This window comes from Gymnoscopelus microlampas (genome assembly GCF_963454915.1).
Source record: "Gymnoscopelus microlampas genome assembly, chromosome: 11".
NCBI classification, from domain to species: Eukaryota; Metazoa; Chordata; class Actinopteri; order Myctophiformes; family Myctophidae; genus Gymnoscopelus; species Gymnoscopelus microlampas.
In genome coordinates, this window is record NC_139948.1 from 43,227,347 (window position 1) to 43,240,686 (window position 13,340).

Consider the following 13,340-nt stretch of genomic DNA (forward strand, 5'->3'; position numbering starts at 1 on the left):
GTGCTTGTTTCCTATAATGTTTAAACCAGTGATTCTCGAACATTTTCATGTCAAGGACCCCCTAATTAATATGTATTGTGACCCCTGTGCCAGATATGTGTTTCAAACAAATATAAATGTTTCACTTGTTTTGCGCTCGTAGGTCGGCTATTTTCAAATATCCAAAGCTCATACTTATTTTCATAGACATAGCTGGGTCTAACTGCCTATTTCTCTCGCAAAATCGGGATGAAAACCAGGAATCCTAACCGCTAGCTAGACCATGGGACTGAAGAATAAACCCCACTTAATTTCATCTCAGAAAACTATTCACAGCTTAAGTTAGTGTTTGAAGTCTGAGACCCCAACTATAATAAACATGATTAAATCATGTGGTACAAAATAACTGGGCCGGGCCCCAGAAGTATCATGTGAGGTTAGTAGCATTAGTCTGCTTTGCAATTATAATGTAATTATTGTATCTTCATGTTCATGATAAACACAGACTGGCTTAATAGATGGTTATGTTCTGCATTGATAGAAACTGTGTGACAAGTGGAATTTTCAATGGGAGCGTTGCATATAATTATCCTATTAAATTATAAATATACCCTGAATGTAGAACTATACATACTTTGTCCCTCTCATTTTTAGAGGGACAATAAAGAGAGAGAGAGAGACCTCCCTCCTTGTGGCAGAATCATCCAATCATGTGCTGGGAGTCGCACACTTCATTTGCATCGGGGTTGGTATAAATACTGGTGAGACGCCGCTATCGGTACTTATCTTCTTCAATACTTTGAACAAGAAAAGAGAGAAATGCCTGAAGTTGCGAAGCCAGCGCCCAAGAAGGGCTCCAAGAAAGCCGTCACTAAGACTGCTTCTAAAGGCGGCAAGAAGCGCAGAAAGTCTAGGAAGGAGAGCTACGCTATCTACATCTACAAAGTGATGAAGCAGGTCCACCCTGATACCGGTATCTCCTCCAAGGCCATGGGTATCATGAACTCCTTTGTCAACGACATCTTTGAGCGCATCGCCGGTGAAGCCTCCAAACTGGCTAACTACAACAAGCGCCGCACCATCTCATCCAGGGAGATTCAGACCGCAGTCCGCCTGCTGCTCCCCGGTGAGCTGGCCAAGCACGCCGTGTCTGAGGGCACCAAGGCTGTGACCAAGTACACCAGCGCCAAGTAAACTGTTGTCGTCTGCTCTAAACACAAAGGTCCTTTTAAGGACCACCCATCTTTTCAATAAAGAGTTGATCCGCACTGCTGACGTTCAAGATGGCACTTCCATACATATAATGACCAATGATATTCGTATCTTAGCTTGACAGATTGTAGCGATATGTTTTATTCAAATTTGGTATTTTCTAATTGTATAAAACATGATAAAACAGTATGGCCTGCGTAAAATGCCTATAAACAGCAGACAGACATCAGAGCACTGTGGCGAAGTGCTACATTTATTTGGTGATGCATAGACTTTGATTACAGATGAGTGTTCCTAAAGATCGTGAACTGCCGTGTATTAAATTACTCGTGTATTGGATAGGCATACAGACCAAAAGGAAATTGGGCATGATAGCATTATTTTTACTTCATCCGTTTTCACTCAAAACATTCTAGCTGTCAACATTTTTAATATTAAGTTAGACCTATGGCAGTCTGGCACAGACCTCTTTCACAGCAGTCATTTTGACAGCTGAACACTGGTCATGGCATTAATTGCCATAATTAATTTAGGTGTCAGTGGTGGCCAGCTAATGCACATTAATACATTTAACTGCTACATTTAACACCTCTGCTGTGCTCCTTGGCTACCGTATTCCTTTTGATAAAATTAAAGAAGATATATTGTATACCCATATTGCCTATTATAGTAGATATTATGAAGCAATCTTGGTATATATGTGCTATGTAAATTGTTTGTAAATGGTGTGCTGTGTTTATACATTTTAAATTATGTCAAGTAATAATTATGTAATATGCCATATGTTTTGTAAATGGCACCATTGGAAAAGTGGAGCTTGCTCTCAACTGGCCATCCTCTCATAAGTCTCCATGCCACAGGGAAGGATAACAGCAGCACTGTGTTTGCAGACACTGGAAAGTTTGGAATTTAAAACAAAACGCTTTGCCAAAGAGGATCTGTTTAACTGTTATTCCAAAGTCAGACATCTCAGCTTGATCTGCAGCAAATAGGGAATTGGATATTCTATGTTTAAACTATTTTAAACGACAAATGACAGAGGAAAGCTGGCAAACTACTGTCCTTGTAATGGTGTATATGTGAGGTTTTTAACGTCTCCAAACAAAACGCAGGAGTCCTCAGCGCTCCACATGATTTGATTATGAAGTGAAACGTATCTGCTATCTGCTCCATTTGTTGTTTTGACTTAAATCCATTTCTCCGTCTGTATTTTATTTGGTTTTAGTTGTGGAGAAAACACAAGTCTTCAGTATTCTGCAGCACACAGAGCACTGACCCAGTGGGTTGAGTCTACATGGTTCTCACACATCCTTTAAGTTCCACCCCCTCCTCCTCTATTCCATCAGTCTCTACTCCTGTAGTTAGTTCAGTGCATCTGAAACACCAACTAGAAGACAATGGCAGAAGTCGCTCCAGCCCCAGCTGCCTCCCCGGCTAAAGTAGCCAAGAAGAAGGCCGCGGCCAAGCCCGTGAAGGTCGGTCCCAGCGTCCAGGAGCTCATCGTTAAGGCTGTGAGCGCCTCCAAGGAGAGGAGTGGTGTGTCTCTGGCCGCCCTCAAGAAGGCTCTGGCCGCCGGTGGCTACGACGTGGAGAAGAAGAACAGTCGCGTCAAGATTGCCGTGAAGAGCCTGGTGTCAAAGGGCACCCTGCTCCAGACCAAGGGTACCGGTGCGTCTGGATCCTTCAAGCTCAACAAGAAGGCTGAAGAGAAGGTAAAGAAACCCGCTAAGAAGGCAGTCAAACCCAAGAAGCCGGCAGCCAAGAAACCCGCCGTGGCAAAGAAATCCCCCAAGAAGGCAGCAGCCAAGAAGCCCACAGCCGTCAAGAAATCCCCCAAGAAGGTGAAGAAGCCTGCTGCAAAGAAACCAGCAGCCAAGAGCCCCAAGAAAGTGGCCAAGAGTCCCAAGAAAGTGAAGAAGCCCGCTGCCGTTAAGAAGGCACCAGCAAAGAAGGTAGCAAAGCCCAAGGCGGCGAAACCCAAGAAGACAGCCGCTAAGAAGAAGTAAACGTCCCCACAGCAACCTGTTTACCCCACAAAGGTTCTTTTAAGAGCCACCCACAGCTTTATTTGAAGAGTTCCTTTTCTCATATAGATGTGTATGTATGTATGTATGTATGTATGTATGTATGTATGTACGTATGTATGTATGTATGTATGTATGTATGTATGTATGTATGTATATATGTATATATATATATATATATATATATATATATTACGCTGGCATTTAGGATTGGTTATTAACTCAACTGAGCAAAGGGGGGGGGGGGGTCATGTGATTGTCAGCAGTGAGAACTAATGATTAATGTTGCTGGATTTTGCAAGAGAAATAAGCAACTAAACAAGGTATATGAAAACTAGCCCCAAAAGAGGCCACATGAGTGCTAAAGCCTGTATATTGGTAGGTGTTGTGATCTTGTAGATCTGCTATTTTCGAGAAAATCTTAACGGCAAAAGGCATGGTTAAAGTCGACAACAGTTACAAGCACTGGGTGTGAGTTTTAGATACAAAAATAAGGCTGCCCATGCAATCAGGGTGATTGTCTACAAATTAAATATGGTAATCTTTACAAACAATGATATTTATTGTTACATGCAAATATATATAATCATAATGATCCAATATAGGTGTATGATGTGCAAGAGACAACAGAAGTGATACATGCGAAAATATGATTAATATACAAAATATAATGTGGCAATAGATATTAAGAGAATATAAATATGCATATTCAATATGAACTATTTTTAAAAAAAAAATCAAATCTAACAGCCTTGGCATATCTACATACTGATACATCACACAGATAAACGGCATTATGTTCAACAAACAGTTCGTTTTACTTTTGATTATATTACAACTTAATAACATTAATTATAACAATTGTATTAACAATGTACTATTGCCACATGTCACTCTAAAGTCCCAGTAATGTTTTAAAATGTGTTCATCATTACAATGGACCCTATTCACAGCAGCCTGTTCATGTTGGTTAGTTGTACTTTTTATTTAGCTTGGCCACTAATAATAATATACTGACAATTTTAGTAGCACTATATACAGATGCCAGATTTAAAGCTTTAAAGTTATACTTTGTAGCACCAAATCATTATCCTTTACTTATGCGACCATTTACCATGTCGTCTCTGATTGTACACTTTGTAAAATAAATCACCCATTAGGATGAAGAGTGACATAACTGTCTAAACTGGACATTGACTGAGAGACGCCGTCATTCTCTGATTGGTCAGGAACCTCCTTTGAGGAGGAACCGTACGTTACTGTTTCTGATTGGTGGGGAGCATTTACAAACTTAACTCCGCCCACTTGAAGATATAAATAGTCCTGTATTCCTTTCCGCAGACACATTTCTCTCTCTGTCAGCATCTCAAAGAATAAAACACAACCATGTCAGGACGAGGAAAGACCGGTGGAAAGTCCAGGGCTAAGGCCAAGACCCGCTCATCCCGTGCCGGGCTCCAGTTCCCCGTGGGTCGTGTCCACAGGCTGCTGCGTAAAGGCAACTACGCCCAGCGTGTCGGTGCCGGCGCCCCGGTCTATCTGGCGGCTGTTCTCGAGTACCTGACCGCTGAGATCCTGGAACTGGCTGGAAACGCTGCCCGCGACAACAAGAAGTCTCGCATCATCCCCCGTCATCTCCAGCTGGCCGTCCGCAACGACGAGGAGCTTAACAGGCTGCTGGGTGGAGTGACCATCGCTCAGGGCGGTGTGCTGCCCAACATCCAAGCTGTTCTGCTCCCCAAGAAGACGGAGAAAGCCGCCAAGAAATAAATCTGCTTCATTTGTTTGACGAACCCCACAAAGGCTCTTTTAAGAGCCACCCACTCTTTAAATCAAAGATGAATTCTATATAAACTGCGCAGATTATATAAACTGACTCAGCATAATGGTATGCAGTGGTGTGAAGTAGCTTAATACCCAAGTACTGTATTTAGGTAGCCTGGTTCCAGCCCATAGACCCCGACCACTCTATGAGTGTCCACGCAGCTTCTGTCTGATAATCAGGCTAGTATTGAGGTACTATTTTTAAGGTATTTTTACGTTAATGGAGTATTTTCAAGACTTCTACCCCACTACATAATGGAGGCAAATATTGTACTTTTACTCTACGATTATTTGAAAACGTTACTTGAAGTATGATTATAAAACCTACATTAACCACGTCAGCCCTAGTTCATACATAGGCCATTTGAAAATATCCGATCTACAAGCTCATTGTACGTCTGGTATTTTCAAACATTTTAGTACTTTTTACTTTTGGTACGTTAAGTATATTGTGATGGCAATACTTTTGTACTTTTACTTAAGTAAAATATCTGAGTTCTTCCACTACTGATATGATATGGGCGTAATGACTTGCAGACATTTAATATCCTTTACATATTTATCATTAGAGCCACATTGCATGGATTGCAGTGCCTATTATTCAATGCCTAAATGCAAGGTAGTAAAAAATATTTTTTGTAAAAGCCGTTATTGTCCATATTGGATGTTGACACTTGTTTGACCACGTTAATAATTGGATGAGTGTTACATTTGAATGTAATTAAGACAATATATGCCGTGTTATGATTCTTATACACCACAACTCACATCCATTTGTCATTTTGTCACTGAAGGAGAAATATTTATTTGTTTGCCCCATGTCATAAAACACACAGCAATGTATTTTCACTTTGCTGTAAACTAGTATTCATAGTATTATCTATTACAGCAGCTCCCTTCCAATCGGTACCAGTGACGTTTATGATACCTCCCCAAATAAGGAGGTTCCTGATCGCTGACCAATCAGAGAACGACGGCGTCTCAAGAAGCACCAATAAAACGCAGCAGTTTGCTCTGTGCTTGCATTTCTGTTTTTTACTTCACTCAGAGAAGCCATGGCAAGAACTAAGCAGACCGCTCGTAAGTCCACCGGTGGTAAAGCCCCCAGGAAACAGCTTGCCACCAAGGCAGCGCGTAAGAGCGCGCCGGCAACCGGTGGAGTAAAGAAGCCTCACCGGTACAGGCCTGGAACTGTGGCTCTGAGAGAGATCCGTCGTTACCAGAAATCTACCGAGCTGCTGATCCGTAAGCTGCCCTTCCAGCGCCTGGTGAGGGAGATCGCCCAGGACTTCAAGACCGACCTGCGCTTCCAGAGCTCCGCCGTCATGGCTCTCCAGGAGTCAGCCGAGGCTTATCTGGTGGGTCTGTTTGAAGACACCAACCTGTGCGCCATCCACGCCAAGAGGGTCACCATCATGCCCAAAGACATCCAGCTGGCCCGTCGTATCCGTGGAGAACGTGCTTAAACTCATCTGTCACTGTCACAACCCCCAAAACGGCTCTTTTAAGAGCCACCCATATTTATTTTAAAGAATGTTCCTAACATAGTCGTAGTTTGGTTTTTATATAACAGTGGTGACTGACATCTTAAGCTGTAAGGGTAAATAATTACAATATTCATTGTAACTGTCCCAAATGGAGAGACAGTGGTTTCAGTTATAAATTATAAATATGTTTTGTTTATGTAAAGTTCATGTACACACTAGGATAAAAGATTCATTTAATTATGTATAATTAGTACTAAAAGTTACAATAAATATATTAAAAAGGTTTATATAGTACAAGATTTAAGGTAAAAACGCGGTGCCCATTGCTTGGAGGGTTTATGATAAATTGGGCAGAGTCACATGGTCAGAGTGAAGCTTGTCAATCAAGTCAGAAGCAAGCAGAGCTGACACAGAGAGGTCACGTCTCGAGAAACTCCAGAGAGAGAGATACAATTGCTATAGTTCTGCACAAGGTTCAAGAGGCGCACACGGTAAATGTTTATTGCATTCTGTGCCTTTCATTTATTTGTGATGTATTGTTGTGTGCCTTGTTATTTGCAAGTTAAGCTTTGTTTGGAAGACTTCATTGTAAGATGACAATAATTGGATGCACCTGTGTGGACTGACTAATCAGAGGACTGTTTCATAATGATTGTGGATTCAACTGAACAAATGTATGTTTATTTCTTTGTAGTTTTCACGGTGTCTGTATGGAGGAGTTTGGAGAGTTATGATGGAATACATACCAGAAAAAGACATCTGTATGATGCGTGGACATTTGTTGAACCTGGGGCAGCTACATTCATCAATAATTACATCAGTCAACTTGATGGTGTGATATTGCGTTTTCCACTGTAATTTACTTACGTGCAGACATCAAACACAGCGCATGTGTTTAGTCAGTGTTATCAGTGACCCTGTCATAAAACTGCTTTATCAACCTGTGGGCTACATTAACGTTTAAGTCAATGAGACCACCTGGATGGATGCCACACATAATATAATAGTATATATTATAATGGCAAAATATATAATATCATATATTTTAATATAATATAGTAATTATAATATAATATAGTAATTATAATATAAATATTTCTGTCTATTATTATTATATAATTCTATATATACAGTATATAGCACTACATCATATCTCGTGCTTGTTAATCAAGCTCCTCTTCCTTTCTGTACCTGAAAATAGATCTTTTTAGTTCAACTTTGAATTTATTTATGTTTTCACAATATTTTAATTCATCCTCCAACCCATTCCACAGGGTGGCTCCGTAAGAGGAGATACACATTATTTTCAGGTGTTTTCATCACATGTTTCTTGAAGTTCAATGGTCCCCTGAGGTTATATCCCCCCTCTTTATCCAAAAATTTGCTTTGTACATTTCCCGGTAATTGATTATATCTTGCTTTATACATGACTTGCAGTGTTTTAAAATGTACCATATCCTTGAACTTCAAAAGATGTGATTGAAGAAACAATATGTGTGTATGGTCCAGATATCCTGCATTGTTTATTACTTTTAGTGATCTTTTTTTAGAGTGTAGTTAATGAATTTATAGTTGATTTGTATGTGTTACCCCATACCTCTGAGCATTAGTATAAATAGGTTAGCTACTTTTACAAAAAACGAACAAAACAAAAACTTGGTGTGGCTTGCCCTTAAGAGCACATACCACATAAATATGGCTATAGTCATTCCTGCATCACAAATACCACACTTAGAGACCCAAGATGGCACTAGAGCAGTAGTTCCCAACCTTCTGCGTCCTTGCAACCCACTTCTTACATCTGACAACAGCGTGCATGCCTATGCCTATGCACATACGCACACATGTGTTTTTCAGACATGTTAACCGTAAACATTCTTAAAATGTTATCTCTTTCACTATATTTAAGAACATGCCCAACCGCAAACATTTTTAAAATGTTATCTCTTTCACTATTTTTAAGAACATGCCCAAAATAGGGATGCAGAATTTAAAGTGGTAGTTCTTTTTTTTTTAATAATAATAATAGTAATTGCTGTGCTTCACAATGATGTTACGTGTGGGAGTTTGATATGTTAAAGTCACAGGGCAAGTTGGACTGCCAACACATTGAGAACACACAGACAAACAGTGGCTGAAAAAAAGCAAGTCATTATGTAACAGACATGGTTCCAGTCCAGATAAGTGTACATTATAAGAGCTAGCGTGGGAATGCAGGGCGTCCTTAGTTGGCAAAGATTTGGAGCACAGCATTGACGATATGCCGGGCGCTGATGCCGTACTTGTCCAGCAGCTCCTGGGTCTTTCCACTGCGGGGCACCTCAGTCACAGCCAGACGCATCACCACAATGTCAGGCTCCTCTCCCACCGCAGCCAGGACTGCTTCGCCAAGACCACCCTCTTTGTAGTGGTCTTCCACTGTAATTATCTTTCCCCCTGTTACCCTGGCACTGGCCACGATGGTGTCAGCATCCAGTGGCTTGATGGTGAATGGATCAATGACTCTGATATTCTTTCCCTCAATAGCCAGGGTATCAGCAGCCGTGAGGGCTTCGTGTAGAGTCACACCAGCTCCGATCACAGTCACCTGGTCACAGTCAGACTGACGCACCACCTTGGCCAAGCCCACTTCGAACTTCTCATCTGGGGAGTAGATGACGTTGGTGTCTGGTCTACTTGTACGGATGAAACAGATTCCCTTGGTGTTTGCTGCCAGCTCTACAGCTCGCTCTGTGGACACTGCATCACTGGGATAGAACACGGTACAGTTTGGGATGGCACGGAACATCGCCAGGTCCTCCAGAGCCATTTGGGAGGGGCCATCCTCACCAATGGAGACTCCACAGTGGGAGCCCACTAGGTTGACATTGGACTGAGAGATGGCTGCCATTCTAATCTGGTCATAGGCTCTGGACAAGAAGGCAGCAAACGTGCTGGCGAAAGCAACTGTGCGATCACGGGTGGCACAGCCAATAGCCACACTCACCATGTTCTGCTCAGCAATGAAGCACTCGATGTAGCGGTCGGGGAAGTCCATCTTGAAGGTCTCTGAGAAGGTGGAGTTTTTGGTGTCCCCGTCCAGGGCCACTACCCTTTGGCTTGACTTGCCTAACTTGGCCAGTGCAATGCCATATGCCCGCCTTGTTGCCATCTTTTCTTCCTTCTTGTAGGCTGGGGGTTCAAGTAGCTTGATGGCAGTGAGGTCTGCAGGAGCTGTGTCTTCTTTAGGTAGCTCAGGCTTGAGTGTGATGTTTGGGACCTGGATCTGATCCTCCATGTCATTCAGCAGGTCATCCACACGTTCTTTGGGGATGGGCTTCCCGTGCCAGTTGTCCATGTCCTCAATGTTTTTGAGTCCTTTGCCCTTGAATGTCTTTGCAACAATGCAGGTAGGCTTGTCCTTAACCTGCTTGGCTTGCCAGAAAACCTCACACAGCTCCTCGACATCATGGCCATCTACAACATATGTGTTCCATCCAAAGGCTTCACAACGCTTGCGGTAGGTGTCCATGTTATGCTGCAGAGGTGTAGCCTCACTCTGGCCCAGCCGGTTGACATCAATGATGGCCACCATGTTGTCCAGCTTGTAGTAGGAAGCAAAGGCCATGGCCTCCCATACGGAACCCTCTGAACACTCCCCATCACCCATCAGGCAGTACACACGGTAACTAGATTTGTCAAAGTATTTCCCAGTGTAGGCTATCCCACATGCAGCTCCAAGACCCTGGCCCAGGGAGCCTGTAGCCACATCGACAAAGGCCAGTCTAGGTGTTGGGTGCCCTTCCAGGTCAGACTCGAGCTTGCGCAGGTTGAGCAGGTCAGCCTCTTTCACATAACCTGCCTCAACCCATGCACCATAGAGGATTGGTGCAGCGTGACCCTTTGACATGACAAAGCGGTCATTACACTGGTTTTGAGGGTCATTGGATTTGTAGTGCATGGTGTGGAAAAACAAGGTAGACATGAGCTCTGCTGCACTGCAACATGAGGTGGGGTGACCAGAGTTTGAGGCGCATGTTGCTTTGAGGGAGTGAATCCTTAGCTTGTTAGCAGTGTTCTTCAACCCCTGAATGACATTTTCATCTGGTTTAATGTAGCTTGGCATGGCCCTCGATATAAGGTTGTTGTGTGTAGTTGACAAAAGTTAAAAAAGGTGATTGAATTACTGGGTTAGTTTGCTTATGTTGCCTGGATTACGTAATTTCAGTATATAAGTACATAATGTTTAAGTACACAGTCTGTCCACCGAGGCGTGACGTAGATTACGCCTCTCAGTCAATCACATGTGAGGTCGGAATGCAATAACCATATATGGCGCTGCCAGATATAGGTCTAAAAACGAATAGGCTAAATCATTGCCTCAAACTGCGTGTGTAGCCATTGTCAGTTCCGTGGGTACTATGTACTACGATGGCAGTACCCATTTTCACAGCATTTCGGGGGACAGTCTATTACGTCAGTCATGTAGGCTATGACTGATGCTTGGATTTCCATATATGGGGATAAAGTGACAAATACAAATAGACAACACAGACAGATCCCTGGGATTAATAGATAGATGGCTATTTGTGGAGGTGATTATAGTGCTGCATATGGAGGATGTGTAGTGCAGAGAGAAGCCAGAGAGGTTCAGAAAGTTAAGATAGTAATGAAAATGTCTTATGCTGAAGCATTGAAGGAGGTACGGGCGACAGGAGTGCACACCAGGAGTGAGAGTGGTATGCCACATGAAGGGTAGGCTATACTTCAGAAAGGTGGCTTTCATCAGCCACGCCATCAATGCTAGAACACAGTTGAAAAGAAGTGACAAAATTCAGGATTTAGTGGAAGCAACTAAAGTAGTTCTTGACATGAAAGATATTGAAGCAGAACAGATAAAAGCACTGCTGAAGAAAAAAGGGATACAAAGTAAAAATGGGGATTAAGGCTTTTATCAAGGTCCTTCACATACTACAGTGGAATGCACAAAGTCTCATTGCAAATGGACAGGAATTTAAAAAGTATTTGCATAAATTAGAAGTAGTTCCAGATGTGGTATGTGTACAGGAAACATGGTTAAGGCCTCATTTAGATTGTGTAATCCCAGGGTTTAGTTCAATAAGACAAGACAAAAGTAATGATAAGCAAACTGGTGGAGGGTGTGCTACTTTTATTAAAGGTGGTTTATCATTCAGGAGGATTCCAGCATCAAGTGATAAAGTATGTGTTATAATCAAAGTAAAGTATGTAGTACAGGGGAAGAGTGCAATATTAAGGTAAAAATTAATTGTTATAACCCATGTCAGAGTTTAACAGCAATGGACTCTTATGTTGAAGAAAATAGCTGGAAATGTATATACAGGCAGGAGATTTGGTGTGGAGATTTTAATGCACATAGCTCTTTGTGGGGCAGTAATCTTACAGATAGTAATGGGAAAGTAGTAGAATAATTATTGGATGAAAGGTCACTGATTTGTCTTAATGATGGACAAGGTACAAGAGTAGATGTGAGGGAGCCAATAGATTGCAGTGTTAATCGACATTCAGCCAGCATATTAAGAATCTGTATATGGCATCAAAATAGATTCAGCAAATTTCTCACTGTGAGGAAGTAAGGAAGTACTGCAACATGGCGTTGTACCAGTATTTGTTGCAAGCCAATGCAAATGCAGTGTACGACTCCCCTCGTAGGATTGGCCGAGACTGCCACTGACTGTTTACGTAATCTGCAGAGGGTGAGGCGAGGCTGGTGCTCAATGGAGTCAGTAGTGTCTTTGTTTCTGCATAATGTTTTCCCGCCTAAGTAATGCTCTATTGGTCCTCTACAGTTTAATGTTCCCATTCATATTCAGCTATTATTATTGTTTGTTCTTTGTTTTTAACATGTAGCACTTTGAGATTTGGTTCTAATATAAAGTGCGTTACAAATAAAATGTATTATTATTAGCTGTAAAACTTTATCACCAATGCCAAACTCAAACATGAAAATATAATCACAACGCTATCTGCAAAGCCAGACGTTTATATATCCATTACTACATTGTTCACATATATGACCACAACAAAGCTGTCAGGTCCGTTTTGAACATATATTAATTAAAATCATATGACCCCCCTCCCAGATGTCTTATCGTTTTGGGTTGTTTAACTCTGGCACATGCCTGTAGTTCGTTTTACTTAAAATTATATTCAATGTTATTATAATTTACTAATTATATAATAGTAAATGACTTTAACTCCATGCTCCATTACTTTGAAGTGACTTGGTCTGTCTGCCTGTGCCAGCAGTCATCAGGCTCCACAACCACTGGCTCTTGCATTGATTCTTAAATACAGCAGGAATAATTACTTTTAGTGACAAGATCATGCAATGTATGTTTACCGGTCTGACATGACCAGCTATAGTCAGAAGTTGGACTATATGCGTACGATGACTAGTCTACGTTTATCAGAGAACTCTTTAAAGACACTGTGGGCGGCTCTTAAAAGAGCCTTTGAGTTGTTGGTAGTCAAGTGGGCATTATTAACCTCCGAAGCCGTACAGAGTGCGACCCTGTCTCTTCAGAGCATAGACAACATCCATGGCGGTAACGGTCTTTCTCTTGGCGTGCTCGGTGTAGGTGACGGCGTCACGGATTACGTTCTCCAGGAACACCTTGAGGACACCACGGGTCTCCTCGTAGATCAGACCGGAGATACGCTTCACACCACCACGGCGAGCCAGACGGCGAATGGCAGGTTTTGTAATCCCCTGGATGTTATCACGAAGCACTTTGCGGTGGCGCTTGGCGCCTCCTTTTCCAAGACCTTTTCCTCCTTTGCCGCGACCTGACAT

General features: G+C 42.2%; 6 protein-coding genes across 6 annotated transcripts; 4 read left to right on the forward strand and 2 right to left on the reverse strand.

The window, feature by feature from the left end:
- Nucleotides 1–798: 798 nt before the first annotated feature.
- Nucleotides 799–1,173, forward strand: LOC311056009 (histone H2B-like; the record flags this gene model as incomplete). Its single annotated transcript, XM_084072348.1, has 1 exon — nt 799–1,173. The coding sequence occupies one exon, from the start codon at nt 799–801 to the stop codon at nt 1,171–1,173; it is 375 nt and encodes a 124-aa protein (XP_083928474.1).
- Nucleotides 1,174–2,588: 1,415 nt separating this feature from the next.
- On the forward strand, nt 2,589–3,197 carry LOC311056001 (histone H1-like; the record flags this gene model as incomplete). Its single annotated transcript, XM_084072340.1, has 1 exon — nt 2,589–3,197. One exon carries the CDS (start codon nt 2,589–2,591, stop codon nt 3,195–3,197), a length of 609 nt encoding a protein of 202 aa, XP_083928466.1.
- A 1,404-nt stretch (nt 3,198–4,601) lies between these two features.
- Nucleotides 4,602–4,985, forward strand: LOC311056007 (histone H2A-like; the record flags this gene model as incomplete). The annotated part of the gene is made up of 1 exon (XM_084072346.1): nt 4,602–4,985. One exon carries the CDS (start codon nt 4,602–4,604, stop codon nt 4,983–4,985), a length of 384 nt encoding a protein of 127 aa, XP_083928472.1.
- A 1,109-nt stretch (nt 4,986–6,094) lies between these two features.
- Nucleotides 6,095–6,505, forward strand: LOC311056002 (histone H3.2; the record flags this gene model as incomplete). Its single annotated transcript, XM_084072341.1, has 1 exon — nt 6,095–6,505. One exon carries the CDS (start codon nt 6,095–6,097, stop codon nt 6,503–6,505), a length of 411 nt encoding a protein of 136 aa, XP_083928467.1.
- A 2,245-nt stretch (nt 6,506–8,750) lies between these two features.
- Nucleotides 8,751–10,631, reverse strand: LOC311055990 (transketolase-like protein 2; the record flags this gene model as incomplete). Its single annotated transcript, XM_084072321.1, has 1 exon — nt 8,751–10,631. One exon carries the CDS (start codon nt 10,629–10,631, stop codon nt 8,751–8,753), a length of 1,881 nt encoding a protein of 626 aa, XP_083928447.1.
- Nucleotides 10,632–13,028: 2,397 nt separating this feature from the next.
- LOC311056012 (histone H4) lies at nt 13,029–13,340 on the reverse strand (the record flags this gene model as incomplete). The annotated part of the gene is made up of 1 exon (XM_084072351.1): nt 13,029–13,340. One exon carries the CDS (start codon nt 13,338–13,340, stop codon nt 13,029–13,031), a length of 312 nt encoding a protein of 103 aa, XP_083928477.1.